At 46.3% G+C, this 15,088-nt stretch overlaps 1 protein-coding gene across 1 annotated transcript in view; it reads left to right on the forward strand.

Moving 5' to 3' along the window:
• Nucleotides 1-9,740, forward strand: part of GALNT14 (polypeptide N-acetylgalactosaminyltransferase 14) — a 93,529-nt gene extending 83,789 nt beyond the window's left edge. The window contains exons 14-15 of the mRNA XM_083856964.1: nt 5,470-5,589; nt 6,163-9,740. Coding sequence (XP_083713090.1) covers nt 5,470-5,589; nt 6,163-6,321 — 279 coding nt within the window. The 3' untranslated portion in view covers nt 6,322-9,740. The remainder of the gene's footprint in view (nt 1-5,469; nt 5,590-6,162) is intronic.
• The last annotated feature ends 5,348 nt before the right edge of the window (nt 9,741-15,088 follow it).

Raw genomic sequence — 15,088 nt, forward strand, 5'->3', positions numbered from 1 at the left:
GCTACTTGGTTTTGCATTTGATATACCAGAATAGAGCAATAATCTTCACTTTTAACATACTGAAGTCACGTCTTGTTTACCCTAAGCTTCATTTTGTGAAAAATAGGCTTAGCTAAATCAAAGCTGTGCTTTCTTGGCATTCAGTAAGTACCGTGGAAATATCCTGGCTGTCCAAATTCTTTATTATCACTATTATAGTAGCAGTAATTTGCTTGCTTTGATTGCCTTTCTGTAGCTGTCTCCCTGCTGGGCTGCCCCAGCCCTTTACCAACATTACATGCATGAAGTCTTGGGACTGGCTGTGAGAAGATCTGAGCTGTCATGGTTTGAGGAGAGAGGCACAGGAGCTGTCAGATGGAGATCAATTGATCTTTATTTTAGGTTTTTCTACCTGTAGTATAGGGGAAGGGTGTTGTGAGACCTCTGGCTACATCCATACTTTGGGTAAATTGAGACAAGTACTCAGTGGTGAAATCAGACTTACACCCTTGGCAGGTCTCAAAAAACCTCCCTGATGGTGTCTAGTGTTGGTCCTGAATTACTGAAAGGGGCACTGAGGCACAAGAAGACTTCTCATCTTTGTGTAGGGGAGCTGTGTCTTCTCATCCTCTCCAGAAGGCCTGGCAGCGGTCAGGGTGGCCTCTGTCCCCTGAGGTGGCTCTCAGAGGGATCTTGAGGTGGTTGAGGACACCAGGGTGCCTGTCAGGGGGCTCCTGAGGTAGTGATGGGCAGAGATGTTTGTGCAGTGCCCATCCCCAGGGCACAGCAGGCTCTGCCTGTGCTCCTGCCCACTGGAGCCTCGGCACTCCATGCCTTGTTGCATCTCATTTGCTAAATGAACAGATTGATTTAGTTTTTCACGAGAGAAATGCATCTGAGGGAAAATAATTGATCATAATTTTGTCCTTATCTATCTAATGAAGATGTGAGTAGTTGGAGGGGGTTTTTTTCAAACGAAGTGTCAGTTGGTATTAGTTCAGAGAGTTTGGAAAAGACATCTGACTGGGATTTATTTAAGTCATTAGCAGCTTCAGGAAACTTGACATACTTCAGATAAAAAATCTGAAGATGCTTTGACCTGGATATAACACATGTGTAAGCGGTTGCTGCAGGAGGAATGTAAAGCTTAGGCATCTTTTAGACAAGCAAGGAAACCGGGGAAAGGCTGCAGCATCCATTTCCTGGGCCTGCACCCCAAAATACCTGGGGTTTGCAACTGAGTGGCTGCCATTGCATTTGAATGGCATGACCTTGACTCTTCTTGGGAAAAAAAAGCAGTGTGATGATCTGCCTGGTGTGGCTTTGATGCTCAGTTGGCTTGAGGTCCTCTGTGTTCTGACTAGATCTGCACTTTTTTTGGAGAGCATTTAGCATCTATCCAAACTGAGTGACCCTCCTGAGACATCTCAGCCATAAACATTCTTTTCTGACCTTCCTCCCCTCAAAAGTCTTCATTCTTCTCCATAGGCATGACCTGCCTTGGCTGTAGGCTGGCTGGAGCTGTGGGAGCCAGGCTGAGCAAGCAGAGCAGAGGGGCAGCAGTGTCATCTCTGCACCCAGGGTGTCCTGGGTACCTCGTGTCCTTTGCTTTCCCTCTCCTGAGATGTGTGGAAGTGCCAGTTGTATCCCAGGGTCTTTGGTGAGGGCAGCACTTTGGTATCCTTAGGTGACTCGTGCTGTCACCTGCCTTGGGAAGTCCTTCCCTGGGTTTTTAAGAAGATAATTGGATAATTAGATTGTTCCACCTTTTTCAGAAACACATTTCTTTAGCTTCTACCCCTGCTTTAGGGCACGGCTGGCCTCTCGCTGGGCAGCAGAGGCCTCGCTGTCACGGAATGCTGAGCTCCCATGGGACTGCTCCTTCCCAGGCTGAGGGGCTCCTTGCTCCATCTGCCAGGCAGGCTATGCCAAGCCAAAGGTCACTCTGGAAAATGATTTCCTCAGTTCACAATAGCACTGAGTAACAGTGACAGGTGCCGGCTCAGATGATGCTAAAGCCTTGAGAAGCAGTCACAAGCCTCAGATGAGGGGTTGGTGTTACCTGAGGCTTTGGAGGAAGGGGGTTGCTAGTTGTGCTGTGCAGCTAGTCACTCTCTTCACCAAGTCCACCCTCTTTCTCCTGGCTCCACCCCCCTCCATCTTTGCCTTTGAAAAGGCAAGAAATCTTGATGTCAGTTTTACCTCATATATCTGTTTTTCTTTTGTTCTGGGTCAGCTCTATACCCTGATGGCATCTCCTCAGGCGAGGCTGCAGCCCTGCAGCCATACCAGCTCCTTGCAGGGCTCCTTAGGAGTACCATGGGCTGCCCCATCTACTACATTCTCTGTGGTGCAAAGCTCTGCTGCCGTTACTGCTGTGCTGGCCACGTCAGTGTGCCAGGGATTAGGAGATAAAATAGTTCCTCATGGAAAAAAAAAAAATAATCCCAACTCATAAAAATATGGGAAAAGAAGGGGTATGATAAAAAATTGTGTGGCCATGGGCATGTATTTTAACTCAAAGTCCTTCATGGATTCTGTGGTGTTCAACTGACTCCCCTCCTCCTCCCCCTTTAAATTTCTTCATTTTCTGCATAATTTTCTTTGGCTTTCATCTAAGGCTGAAAGGGAAGAAGACATGATTAGAGCTGGATAAAACATTTTTAACAGGACTGGCTTCCATAAAAAGCCATTCTGCCAAGATAGATGAGCTGTGTGAAAATCTGTCAGCTGAGATAAAGACAGTGGAAGGACAGCCTGGGGGCAGGAGGGTAGGATCCAGTGTCAGCTGTGGAAGTGATGCACACATCCAGCTCTGGAGCCCTCACTTCTTATGATGAACAACAGCTTAGGGAAAATGGTTACCACTACCCTTCCTATCCCATGGGCCACTGCTGGATGAGAGGATGGCCCTGCCCTGAGAGCATGTAAGTATTGTGAAAGTTTGATAATAGCCTGGTCTGGAAAAAAAATCATGGAGTACCTTTAGTAGGAGCAGTCTTCCATGATATAACCCCAGTGAACCAAGAAGGTTAAGATGTCAAAACAAACAAAAAAGTCCCATGGCCTGAGTTGGAGAATTAACAGACATACACAAGTTACAGGATTAACTGGCTGCTGCTGAGAAGCCTCACGGGTGCAGCTTAGCCCTATCCTGAACTAAAATGACAAACAATTGGTTAAAAATGTAAAGCAGGTTTTGAAAGCAGCTTGTAGCAGCGTGGGTGCCAAGAACAGATGTTGGAGCTTACCCCATAGGGTTTGGTTCTTCACAGATGCTGGACTAATTTGGCACCTGATTTCCCAGGCTGGTGGTTTACACAGCAGCTGACAGCGTGCATGGTTGGGATGTCTGGAACGTGTTCACTGTAGGATCAGGTAAACCCTGCTCCATATGACAAAGGAAAGTAGTTGCCAGAAGCCCCTTTGGGTGTGGATTACAGCTTTGAAAATGAATGCTTGTTATATACTCAGATCCTGGGCAGCTCTTGCTGAGGAGCCTGTGGGCATGCTGTTCAGAAAGCCAGGTTTGATTTCCATGAGCTGGTGGGGAATACTGGGCTAAGAAGCAGAGAGTATGAGGATCACAGTGTGAAGTCCTTGTGGAGCTGGGTCTGCTATGCAAAAGAGTGTTTTCCCTTCCAGGTGGCTAAGAACCTGAATGAAAGTGGGATTTATATTCCCAGGAGTTAAATGCCTGTAGCTGTCTGTTTTGAAGTTGAGGAGAGAAGTTAGAGCTGCTGACGGTGACAAATACCAAAGGACTGGAAGTGTTTCCCTGCTCTAATAACTCATGCTAATGCAACCCAAAACCTCCACCATTCAAAGACGGGGGAGCTGCAGGCATCCCAGCTCTGAGAGTAGGGCAGCCATTCTTCATATTCCCCTCCAGCATGCAGAAAGGGTTGAAGTCTCCCAGGAGCCCCATTTTTCCAGCCCCAGCCTAACAGCCATATGTTTGAGCACTGCCTTCCCCTCCACTGCCAACACTGCTGCTCACATCACCTCTCACGGAGCTCTGACTCCTCCATAACTGAACTCCCAACTGTTCTGCCTCCTCTTTGCACCTTTTCTTTCACAGCAGGCTCAGAGTTTTCATAGCTTGTACCCTGTCAAAGCATCTGCCGTGGCTCCTGGGGTCTCAATGTGGGAACCCTTTTGCTCCCTGGCCTTGGTGTCGCTGGCAGGGTTATTGCACTCTGATGGTTAAGGCAGCCTGCTGTTGGTCCTCCAGCCCTGCTCACCTGCCCTGCCATGCCTCAGAAACCTGCTTTCCATCTGCTCCCACTGCTGCTGCTCAGAGCCATTTACACAGCAGTAGTTGATCCTGCTTTGCACGCTGGCTGGGAGCCCTCAGACAACCCTTCCAGCCCCACTATTTCTAATTTCAAAGTTCATGCTCACACAAAGTTACAAGCAAAACACCTGTTCCAGAAGTCCCTCTCCAGGGTTATGGAAAAGCATGATCTGTGGTTTTGGTTTCCCATCAGGCAAACCAGCTCTCGTCTGCTTGTGCAGACACATGAATAACAGGGAGACAGACATCCCTTGGCTAGGATCCTCTCAGGAGATGCACTTGGGTAATACGAGCACAGGTAAGTGATAGAAAATGTTCAGCTGGAATAAACGTTGGAGTAAACTCCTGTGAAACACTCCTGGGTTAAGCAGTGTGTCTGTACATCCATGATGCTTTGTCCAGCACATTTGGAAATCCTCATCGAACTATCAGCTGCTCCTCTTTTTCTGCCAGAAACATCCAGTGGTGAAAAAGACGGTAATCTCAGAGATCTGCTGTTGTTTGGTAAGCATCACACAGGACAAAGCGTCTGCTCCTCCAAAGTTTATTTCTGAGGCTGAGAAGCTGATAAAAAGCTGGTGAACATGAAAAAGCAGGAAAAGAAAAAAACTTCCAAGACATCCTGAACAGGAACAGGAATAGCAATGGTTATAGCAAACCAGTACAGCAAACCTTTGAAATTTGATCCTATTGCCTTCATAGAAAGCAGAGCTTTACCTCTTATTTTTCTGATATTTGGGAACAGAACCCCAGGAGTTGCAGACATTTGCTATGTATCACCTCTTGTCTCCCACTGACAACTGCAAAGCATCTCTGCTGCTCTTCCCTGAAAAAATAGGATTTCACATTGTGTGGTTAGTAGCGTTTCTGCTTCTCTTCTGCTTTTTTCCCATCCTTTTGTTCTCCAACCACAGCCCAGTTCTGGCTATGGAATCTTTTGTCTCATGAAAAATATTCTTACAGCAGCTTTTGTAGACATTTTCTTTGGTACCTGCAATCCCTCAATGACAACTGCAATTTTGGGGAGGCTTGAAGCATGCCAGTGACTTCTCCTGATGTCTCTTAAAGTCAGTGAGGTTTGTGCTTGATTCGTAAGGGGCAGGATCCAAGCCAAAGTGTTTGTTTTCCAGGTAAAAGAATAGCAAGAATCAACACTGCTCTCTCACCACCTTTCTTTTTCTTCCTGTGTGCAGGAATGGACGTACACATACAACCACCACATCCGCCAGCAGCAGCTGTGTTTGTCTGTGTACACACTCTTCCCTGGTTCCCAGGTGCTGCTGTCACCTTGTAAAGAAGGTGACAACAAGCAGGTGAGCCCTTTTCACTGATCCCCCATTTTCTTTGATGTTTCCTTTCTTTCATCACAGTATTACTGCACATTAAATGGCCTGTGCTCTGACTTCATCTGGGAAGCACAGTCAATTTGGGAGTACAGGCTCTGGCCTGTTCAGCCCTTTGCCTCTTAAATGAGTGTGTTGATAAGGATGTCTATTAGTGAGGGTGGTGATCTGGATACTTCAATGCAGAAGTCAAACCCAAACTGGCAATTTAGTTCACATGGGCTGCCAGTCAGGCAGCAGATGCTAACATTTCCCTGCAGTTAATCACTGAGTTGGCATTTGAACCAGTGACCTGGGGAAAAAGCTGTTAGTAATATTATCTTCCTGAAGCCAGGCAGAGGCTAAGTAAAATGTGTGTGCTTCTGATGGGAAGAATGCTCAGTGTGTGCTCTGCTTGGTGTGGGTTTGGGGACCTTGTACTTGCCAGCATCAGGCCACAAGGGCTTGATGACAGCTGTCCTCTTGATGCTGGAGCAGTGCAGTAAAAGCATTGGGGGGAGGAGGCTCGTTCACCTGTTTGTCGTGTTGTGTGTCTCCCCTCAGCGCTGGGGCAAGGTCGGGTCACACGTTGAGCACATAGCTTCCCGCTTCTGCCTGGACACCGAGACCATCGGGGACACCAACGAGAGCATCAAAGAGCTCGTCATCAACCCCTGTGAGAGCACAGCCCTGAGCCAGCGCTGGGACATGGTGATGTCTTGACCTGCTGGAGGACGTGCACGGCGGGACGGGCACCGAGACGCGGCTACGCGCAGCTGGGATGCACCAGATGGGGTTCAAATCCAACCCACTGGGGGTCCCTGTGTGCTGTGGGACAGGAGGAGAATCATTCACATAAAAATGGGACATGGCACTGCAGGTGGAACAGCGGAGATTGACCGCCAGGCATGCAGCTGGTATTGGCTTGGTGATGGTCAAGGAGGAGGGATGGCAGAAAAACAAGTTTGAAATGTTTTAGAGGGTACCGGGGCTCCTGCAGTGGGCTGTATGGAACTTCAGCATGCACAGCATTGAGTAATCTGCTTGGAAACACAGGTGGAAGAGCCTTTAATGCCTAAAGGAGACCTGGACTGAGCAAAATAAGCATCTCAGTAGCTCTTGAGGGTTGAGGTGGGTGCACAAGATGGGATGTGCCAGGGGATGCAAAAAAACATCGTGGGGGATGAAGTGGAAGACTGAATTATTTTTGCACTTTGCTGTGGATGCTTCTGTCCTCTGCAGGCAGCATGGATGGAGCTGTGTTGCACATTTGAATTGGTACGTGATCCACGTCCATGTTGTGTATACAGAGGCAGAGCAGTCCTTGATGACTGTGGCCAGGATCAGAACAGCGAGTGATGGGGGAATCCTGCCCTGTGCTAACTGCACACGGTGCTTGTTGAATCTCCAAAGCCCAAGCAAACAGAGGATTCACTGTGAGAGATTAAAGGATATAAATTTCTGTCTAGCTGGGAGGAAAGGCAGTAACATGATTATTTCTCCTCTCTGAAGGCCATGGATCACTGAAAACTCCCCTAAAATTTTGCTATGTGTCTCTCACTGCTCTGCTTCAGATCTGGACTAATTCAAATTTTCATTTCCATAAAAGTAATATTTTTGGTAATTGAAGGTAATTGTGTCATATTTCTGTTTCCCACTTTCCAAACTACAGACGAAAGGACTCCCATAAAATGCTGCTACTGATGGAACGGTGAAGGTTTAATTTTTAATTAAAATTAGAGACTGCTCCAAGAAAGGAAAAGGGATATTACCTGGGTTTGCTTCCCAGTTCCCTTGCAGCCCACAATGTAAAGTACTTGAAGGAAAGGTTTGGGATTGCCCATTCACACCTGCAGGGCAGCCTGGGCCACGGTGTACCTCTCTCCCAAAGTCACTTAGCATAGCCAGACCAGGCAGAAATGATTTCCTCAGCTTTTGGAGATAAGTCTTTTACCAGAGATCGTGTCAGGTGCTGCCACTATGTGGGAGTGCCTGAAGAGAGTAGGACAGACAGAGGGGTTGTAGGAATAGAAGACTGAAAGGTCATTTCCAGCCCGTCTTTCAGGGCAGCTGTCACTACAGCCACAGGTAACAGGCTGTGCATCACCAAGAGCTGTGCACACAGCTCTTGTGCAGTAATGACTTTCAAAGAGAACTTTCACAGGATTGTCAATGTGACTTGAAAAAAATACATCGTTTCTGTCTAAAAATGCTAGGATTTAGTGAAAATCCTATCCTTTGTTTCCTGTGCTACAAACTGCAGGTGAAATACCATAAGCTTTAAGCCTTCAAGTGCTCTCAGCATCCCTTCTTGAATAAATTGCTGGCTTTCAGGATTTTACTGCCTCAGTTTCTCCTCCCTCAGTGCTGGGAGAAAGCCATGTGTATAAATCTTCCTGGCTTTAGATGCAGAACCAGTACAGCTCTTTATGTGCAAAAGGTCGCAGTGCAAAATGCTTTTCATGTGCTGCAGTGATTACTAACCTCATCAAGCTCCCTTGGTGCCAGCCTCAAGGGCTTCTGTTATGAAAGGGCTGGAGCAAGCTGTCATTTCATGGTGGGAGGTGGCATTGTTTCCGTGCCACCACTCTGTGCAGGAAACAAACGGGAGCACTTCAAATGGAATGGACCCATTTCACAAAGGAGGGCAGTGACATTGGGCTTCTTTTTTAATTGAACAGGGACATATCACTTCTACTTTTTACAATGGTGATGACAGGCAAGGGGTATTAATTCCCTGTCTAGTGTTTACAAGAGAAAGCAGCTCCCAAGAGCTTGAAGCTTAACACGTTCACACCTGTATTGTGCCTGCAGCCTGGGGCTGCCCAGGGCTGGCAATTGGATTCTGAAAATTCAAATTGCTGAACAACTTGGCATGGGTTTTGAAGGTCAGCACTTGGCAGGTACAGTCTGAGCAGGACCTCAGACCTATCTAGCTTTACTGTTTTCCACCAAAGCTGAAGATGTCCATTCTCCAACAGCCAAAGCTCCCTCAACTGCTCTTTGCCTTAGCAGAAACAGCTACCTCACTACATACATGTGTGTGCTTGGGCACATGGACCCATGGGACCTGCAGGGATGTGTTCTAGATAGGAATTGTTTGACCAGCTTTGCAGCTCTCTTGCCTGTTGGGAAATAATGCTATAGCAAACCCCTCCTATTCCAAAACATGCTCTAAGTGATCCCTGTGAACATGTCTGGGGACAATGGAAGACAGGCAGTGGAGAGGGAGGCATCAGGCATGGAGTCCCTTACCAGAGAGCAGCAGCCAAGTTCAGCTAAGTCTCTTGCAGGCCCAAAAGCCACCACGTACCTCACAGACCTGGAGAACAGCAGCACTTGTCAAACTGGTGATTGTGTTTCACACAGCCATCAGCTGTAACCCTTAGGTTATTTCATGGTCCAGGAAATGAGATTATCCCTATGGATCAGCAGTGTTTTCAGAGAACCCTGAGAGTATCAGCCTGACTCCTGGGGAGCTTTATATAAAGCTGGCAATGGTCTGGCAGTCTCCAGCTTTAGCCCAAATATGGCATTTAGCAAATCTGCTTGACACCCCTGCAGAGAGACCTCACATCGTGTCAGGGAAAAGGTTAACTTGCTGCTGAAATCCAACTCATACCTTCAGGTTTGTTTCATTTATTAAAATACACTGAAAACATGAGCTTTTCTTGCTTTGTGTTTTTTCAATGCCTAGACAAATTATTATCATGCTGTGAACAGGTACAATGTGACTGATTGGGATCTAGATGGGCTCCCATGCCAATGCTTCTTAAGCCCCAGTGTCATTTCCTAGTAATGCTTTTTGGCAACATTTTGCACTGACTTGAAAGAACATAAGATAAAGTAGAAAATATGATTCTAATCCTGGCTGTTGAGCTTTGTGACAGCCTTTATGATCTCCAGGTAAGTCATGTCTTGTGCCTTGGTAAAATTAGATTCAGAGCAGGAAACTCAAGGCTAGAACTACTACTGAAAGAGCCGAGGTTATCAAAAACAAAAAACAAAAAAACAAAACAAAAACAAAAACAAAAAAAAAAAAAAAAAAAAAAAAAAAAAAAATAAAAAAAAAAAAAAAAACACAAATCACACCAGAACAAGTAAGAAAAACCAAACCAAAACACCAAAACACTTTTGCTCCCTCTCAAAGGAGATCCATGTTCCAGTGAGAAAAAATCTGTCTGTTTTAGTTGGGCTGGAGAAGTCTTGCAGTCCTTATGTTGCTGCTTATGTGATTTCTGGGTGCCTTGTGCTCATCTTCTCTCTGTGGGCAGTGCAGTACCATAAGGTAACAACACAAATCATCTGTGCAGGCAACCTCATGTTGAGGTAGGGATTTAGTGGTAAAGATGTGGAAACTGAATTCAGACATCTTTGTTTATCCAGCAATGCAACAGCAGAATGGGGCTGGTGGATGAAGACTGGAGAACTGGTGGTGGTCCAAGACAAACACAGCCCTGAGTGCTAATCCCTTCTTCTGCTTCTAGGAGTGGCTTGGGATAGCTTACTTCATTTCCCTGCCACAGTTTTCCCAAAATTTTAGTGAAGACTGTCTTGAAGAGAGAAAGCCAAGGATTAATTTTTGTTGCATGCAATGCTATCAGTACTGGGCTGGCAGTCTCCATGGACCCTTTTTATCTGTCTGTACAGGGTCTGGTTCAGATGGAGTTAATTTTCTTCATAACAGCCTATAAGGTCCTGGGGTTTAGACAGGTGACCAGAACACTGTTGATAACACACAACAATGGTTTAGTTATTGCTGTGCCTGCACAGTGTCAAGGCCTTCTCCATCTCTTGCTCTGCTACCCTGTGAGCAGGCTGGGGCTGGAGGAGAGGGTTGGGAGAGGGGACAGCTGGGACAGCTCCCCCAAACTGACCAAAGACACATCTCATACCATATAATGTGACATTCAGAGGTAAAACTGGAGGGAATTCTGCCATAGGAGGTATACTGCCTGGCTGGGCACCAGGCTGTAAGTGGTGGCTGACTGCCATCGCATCACTTGATTGCTTTTGGGGTTGTTTCATTTCGTTTTCCTTCATGGCTGTCTTTATCTTGACTCACAAGTTTTTCTCCCTTTTGCTTTCAGATTCTTTTTCCCATCCTGTTGGGCAGGGAGGGAGGGAGGGAGGGAGTAGGGGCTGAGCTGCCAGACAGGGTCAGCCCACCTCAGTGCCCTAAGCAAACCAGGTGTAACAGGCTGGTGTTCCTTCTGGCTCAGGCTCTGATCACAACTCTGCAGTACAATCTGCACTGCTCACATTTCAGATTTTTAAAGCTCCAATGAAAAGCTGGGGTCTACCATTGTTTGTAGAAGGGGTAAGGGGAGCAAAGTCAAGCAGGTTTCACACAAGCAACAGAAGAAACTTCTGCTGCTCATTAATGTTTTGACTAAATTAATTTTGAAGGACCAGCACCAGTTTTAATGTGCAGCTGCTTTAGATGGCTGGAGAGTTAAAAGAAGCCTGGTATGGGTGTCCAGCTTATGTTGAGACTTACATGCTGAAATCCAGTGGCATTTTTCCAGATTCATGGATGTTTTTCCAATGTCCACTGTTCTGTTTCTCACTGGAAGTGCCTTCAGAACCCTGTAAGAATAAATACTTGTTGCAAGCTACTGCCTCTCCAACTGAGTCTAAGTTTCAAATGGAGCTGTATTTTAGTGCAAAGCTGACAAAAAGCAACACATAAATTTACAGATAAGAATGCTCCTTTTGTGGTGCTGGAGCCTGTTTTGTCTTCTCTGGTACTGCTTGGGCACTAAAGAAACCCAACTGGTTCTGTGTGTTGTACAAAAGAAGTCATGACTGGGTTTCAAGGGTGGGTTTTGCATAAGCACTTGTGTAATAATTATCTATAAACTGTCCATCACAACGAATGATGTCTCTCATTTTCCTGTGATTTACATGAAAAAGTGTCCAGACAGGGTATTGCTACTGCACAGGGTTAAATTCAGTTGTAAAACCAACCAGCCATCCAACCAACCAAAGAGGAAAAAAAGGAGGAGGAGCACTGAAAGCTTATATGTAACCTGATAGATGTAATAAAAGAAGGATATTGCGAAATTAGGACTGTTCCCAGGGTGAGAGGTTTGGGAGTCTGCAAGTCAGTAGAAATGTATTTAGAGTAATTTTTAAGAGCCCTAGTGACTTTGAGTTGCACCAAGTTTATAATGCAGCACCCGAAAAAAGTCCCCCCCAGTCCTCAGTTTTCTGAAAGATCACAAGCCTCTGCACTGCTCCTGTGGCCCAAGCTGTGCTTGTGTCAGGTGTTAAACATGCACTATGTAGTCCTAATTAACTCTGGCTGTGGAGCCACCTGATGATCCATGTGTCTGTGTCTCTGCAGCAGACAGATAAAAACCCTGCCTCCTTTTCACAGCTTTGGAGCAGTGGTGTGAGCCTCTTCTGATGGAGAGTGGCATCCTGGTGCTGTAATGGTGTTCTGGCATTTGAAATGTTTTCAGAAGAATCAGTGTTACAAGCACTTTGAGCAGTTTTCATGAATTCTGATCTTGCTGACAATTCCTGGATCATCCCCATGGACAGATGTGTAGCAGAGATGATTGTTTTCTCTAAATACAGAGTCAGACCCAAAGCCTATGTGTAGTCACAACCAGATCCAAGGGTATTACTAAAATTAGCTCTGACCCCCTTGGCCTAATCCCACACAATTTAGATGGCTTTTACAAATTTTACTGGACTCCAGCTCCCTAAGGCCACCAACAACAAGGATGTGCAGCAGTGATCATCTCACCAGAAGCAGAGGAATGTGTTGTGTTGGGAGAGGGCACTTCTAATCCTCACACTGAGGCTGCTATCACCTCCTTCCCAGTCCTTGAGAAACTGATCTGAGGGGCTGTGCAAAAGGCAAGGTGAAAAGGAGGTTTCCTGGAGGTTTGGCATTGTGGGAAGCACTGCCTGACACCAGCTGATGGAGGGCAAGGATATGTTCAGAAGATGTGGAGGTCTGAGGCTGGGGAGTCACCAAGGACAATTCAGATGATTTGAGCATGAAAACACCTGCACCCAGGGGTGCAGAGAGCCTGGGTGGATCTCAGATCAGCACTCAGATCTCAGATTCAGGGGGGATTTCTTTTGACTGGTAACTGATCCAGTGCTTGAAATGGCTGCCCCAGGATGCTGTAGGGGTTAAAAGGGATTTGCTTATCTGGTCACAACATACTTTCATTTCTGTTAATGGAACTGTTGTTAGTGTGGCAGTGAGTGCTCTGGATGTGAAACCTTGATTTGGACACGGTCCATGTGTTGATAACAGGCATTGCTTGTGCTGCCTTTGCAGTTGTGCATTGCCAGAGCATGCATTGGTATGTTTGCAATGGATCCTCAGCGTGAAGGATTGCAGTCATTGCATCTTGAAATTGATTTTCTTCTACGGAAAGCTGTTTGAAGCAAAAACCAATTTGGTTTGTATAAACTACATTAGAGATAAGAAGATATCCCTCAGAGTGCATAAGATCACCTTTGAAGACGTTTTCACCCTGCTGGGAATAACAAGTTGCACAATAAAAAGAATTTCTTACAGCTGATCTCATCTCCACCCATCTGTGATTTGGCTCTGAAATGAGATAAACCTATCTCCTCTAATTCAGGACAGGTGTATCATATTTCCCAATCATATTACAGAGACTAGGGAGGCCTGGTGGTGTTAACACTGAGCATATAACCATGGCAAGTGAGGCAGCTTTATCTATTTTGATGGACTAGCCTCATAAATAAAATGCTAAATTGCTCCCACTGATCTAGAAGCTGGTCTGTGAAGTTCTACCTGTGCTGCTACCCAGTAGGTAGTGGCTCTGGAGGGTCACCTATGTGACTTTCTTTTCTTTCTGGATAGATTTGGTATCTTGTATCTTCTGTCTGATCCAGTCCTTCCAGTCTGTTCCTGAGTTGGTTCCTGTTTGTTTAGGTAGTGTGGTAGCCAACAGAAAGCAAACCAGCAAGTATGCTTTAAAGGGAAAAGCAGTGAGGGGAAAAAAAAACAAACACAACAAATGCACCACTTTTCCTCCCTTCCTGTCTCCCAGTCTCTTGGTCTTTTGTAATAGGTATCCCTGGTGTAGGGTAAGAGGTATCAGAACTTGGGAAATTACAGTGGTGTTGAAGATACAGGTGGAATTGCAGTCCAGCTCTGGGCTGGAGCCATCCCTTCTCTTCCCTAAGAACAAGGTTGTCGGCTGCAGTTCTAAGACTACGTTTTGTGGATCCTGCGATACACAAGTGTCAGGTTGGCTTGGGGACACCGAGAAGTTTCTCCAAACAGGAGCAGATGGATTCCTAGCAAGAGATGCCAACTCAGGTTGTCCATGACACTACAGGGGTAAAGATTGCAGTGACCAGGCCTGGGGCAAGCACTGGTTGTTTTGCAGGGAACAGGGTGACATTCACAGCTGGGCTTGTTGCCTTTGGTGGCAGAAAGGAAATCTTGATGGTTTGGCTGCATGTAGCTGTGGAAATGAAAGGTGCTATGTTCATGTATCACAGTAATTAATGGCAGTTGTCAAAAGGTGCCTGAGAACATGAGCATTCAGAAGCAAAAAGAAAAATCTTTGGTGCCTCAACTGGATTTTGTAAGAAATTATTGGACTGGGGAAAGAAAAAGAACATGTTCTTAACCTGACTTGAACTTTTTGTGGCAAATAATGATGGCAGCAGCCGTGGGTGGGTGGATGTGCAGGAAGGGACTGTGTGCTCTCCAGTCTGTGACTGAAAAGGTCAGCCCTGAGCTGCTTTAATGTGAGGCAATGGAGAGTTAAGAGCTCTGCTGGCTCTGTCAGGTGTCCTGTGTGCTCCAGGGCTGTGCTGGGCCCCCAGGAGCCCTCCCTCCCTAGGCTGTGGAGGCTCCATCAGTGCTGGCTGTGGGGGGATCCATGTGGTGTGCTGTGCCCCCCTGGTTATCCTGCCCCTTCCCTTCCTGGTAGGACATCCCTGCTCCTGGGGGCCTGATGCCAGTCCCAGCACAGCCAGGGGGAGCAGAGTTACCTCCACTGGGACCCCACGGAGTGAGAAGCCAGGTGTGTTCAGGCAGTCACAGGTTGTTCCTTGGAGGCTTCACTTTCTAGGACACCTGGCTGTGCCTGGAGCATCCTGCAGTTGTTGGCATATTATCAGCTAATTTAAAATTACTCACACAAGCCCTTATCAGTGCATGAGACCAAAGGGTGTTAGTGGGCATAATGACAAGGAAGGTTTTATGAACCACTTCATGAAACCAAATCCTCAGGAGCTATTGAGGCTGTAATTAGATTTGAGGATAATAAGGTTTTTTTTCTTCCTTCTTTTTTTCTCCCCTCTTTCTTTCTGGTAGCAAATCAAGGGAAAAATTGGAGCTCTCGTTTCATTCTTGTATATTCAGAGTGTGGCTTCAGGCTCTACTCAGTAACACAAAGGGATTACAACTTGATATCAAGTAGCCTGGGAGAAGTGTGAGCATGAAAGTACAGGGGTGTGTATTCTGCTGTAGACCATG

Source organism: Zosterops lateralis, assembly GCF_965231275.1.
Source record: "Zosterops lateralis genome assembly, chromosome: 3".
Lineage (NCBI taxonomy): Eukaryota > Metazoa > Chordata > Aves > Passeriformes > Zosteropidae > Zosterops > Zosterops lateralis.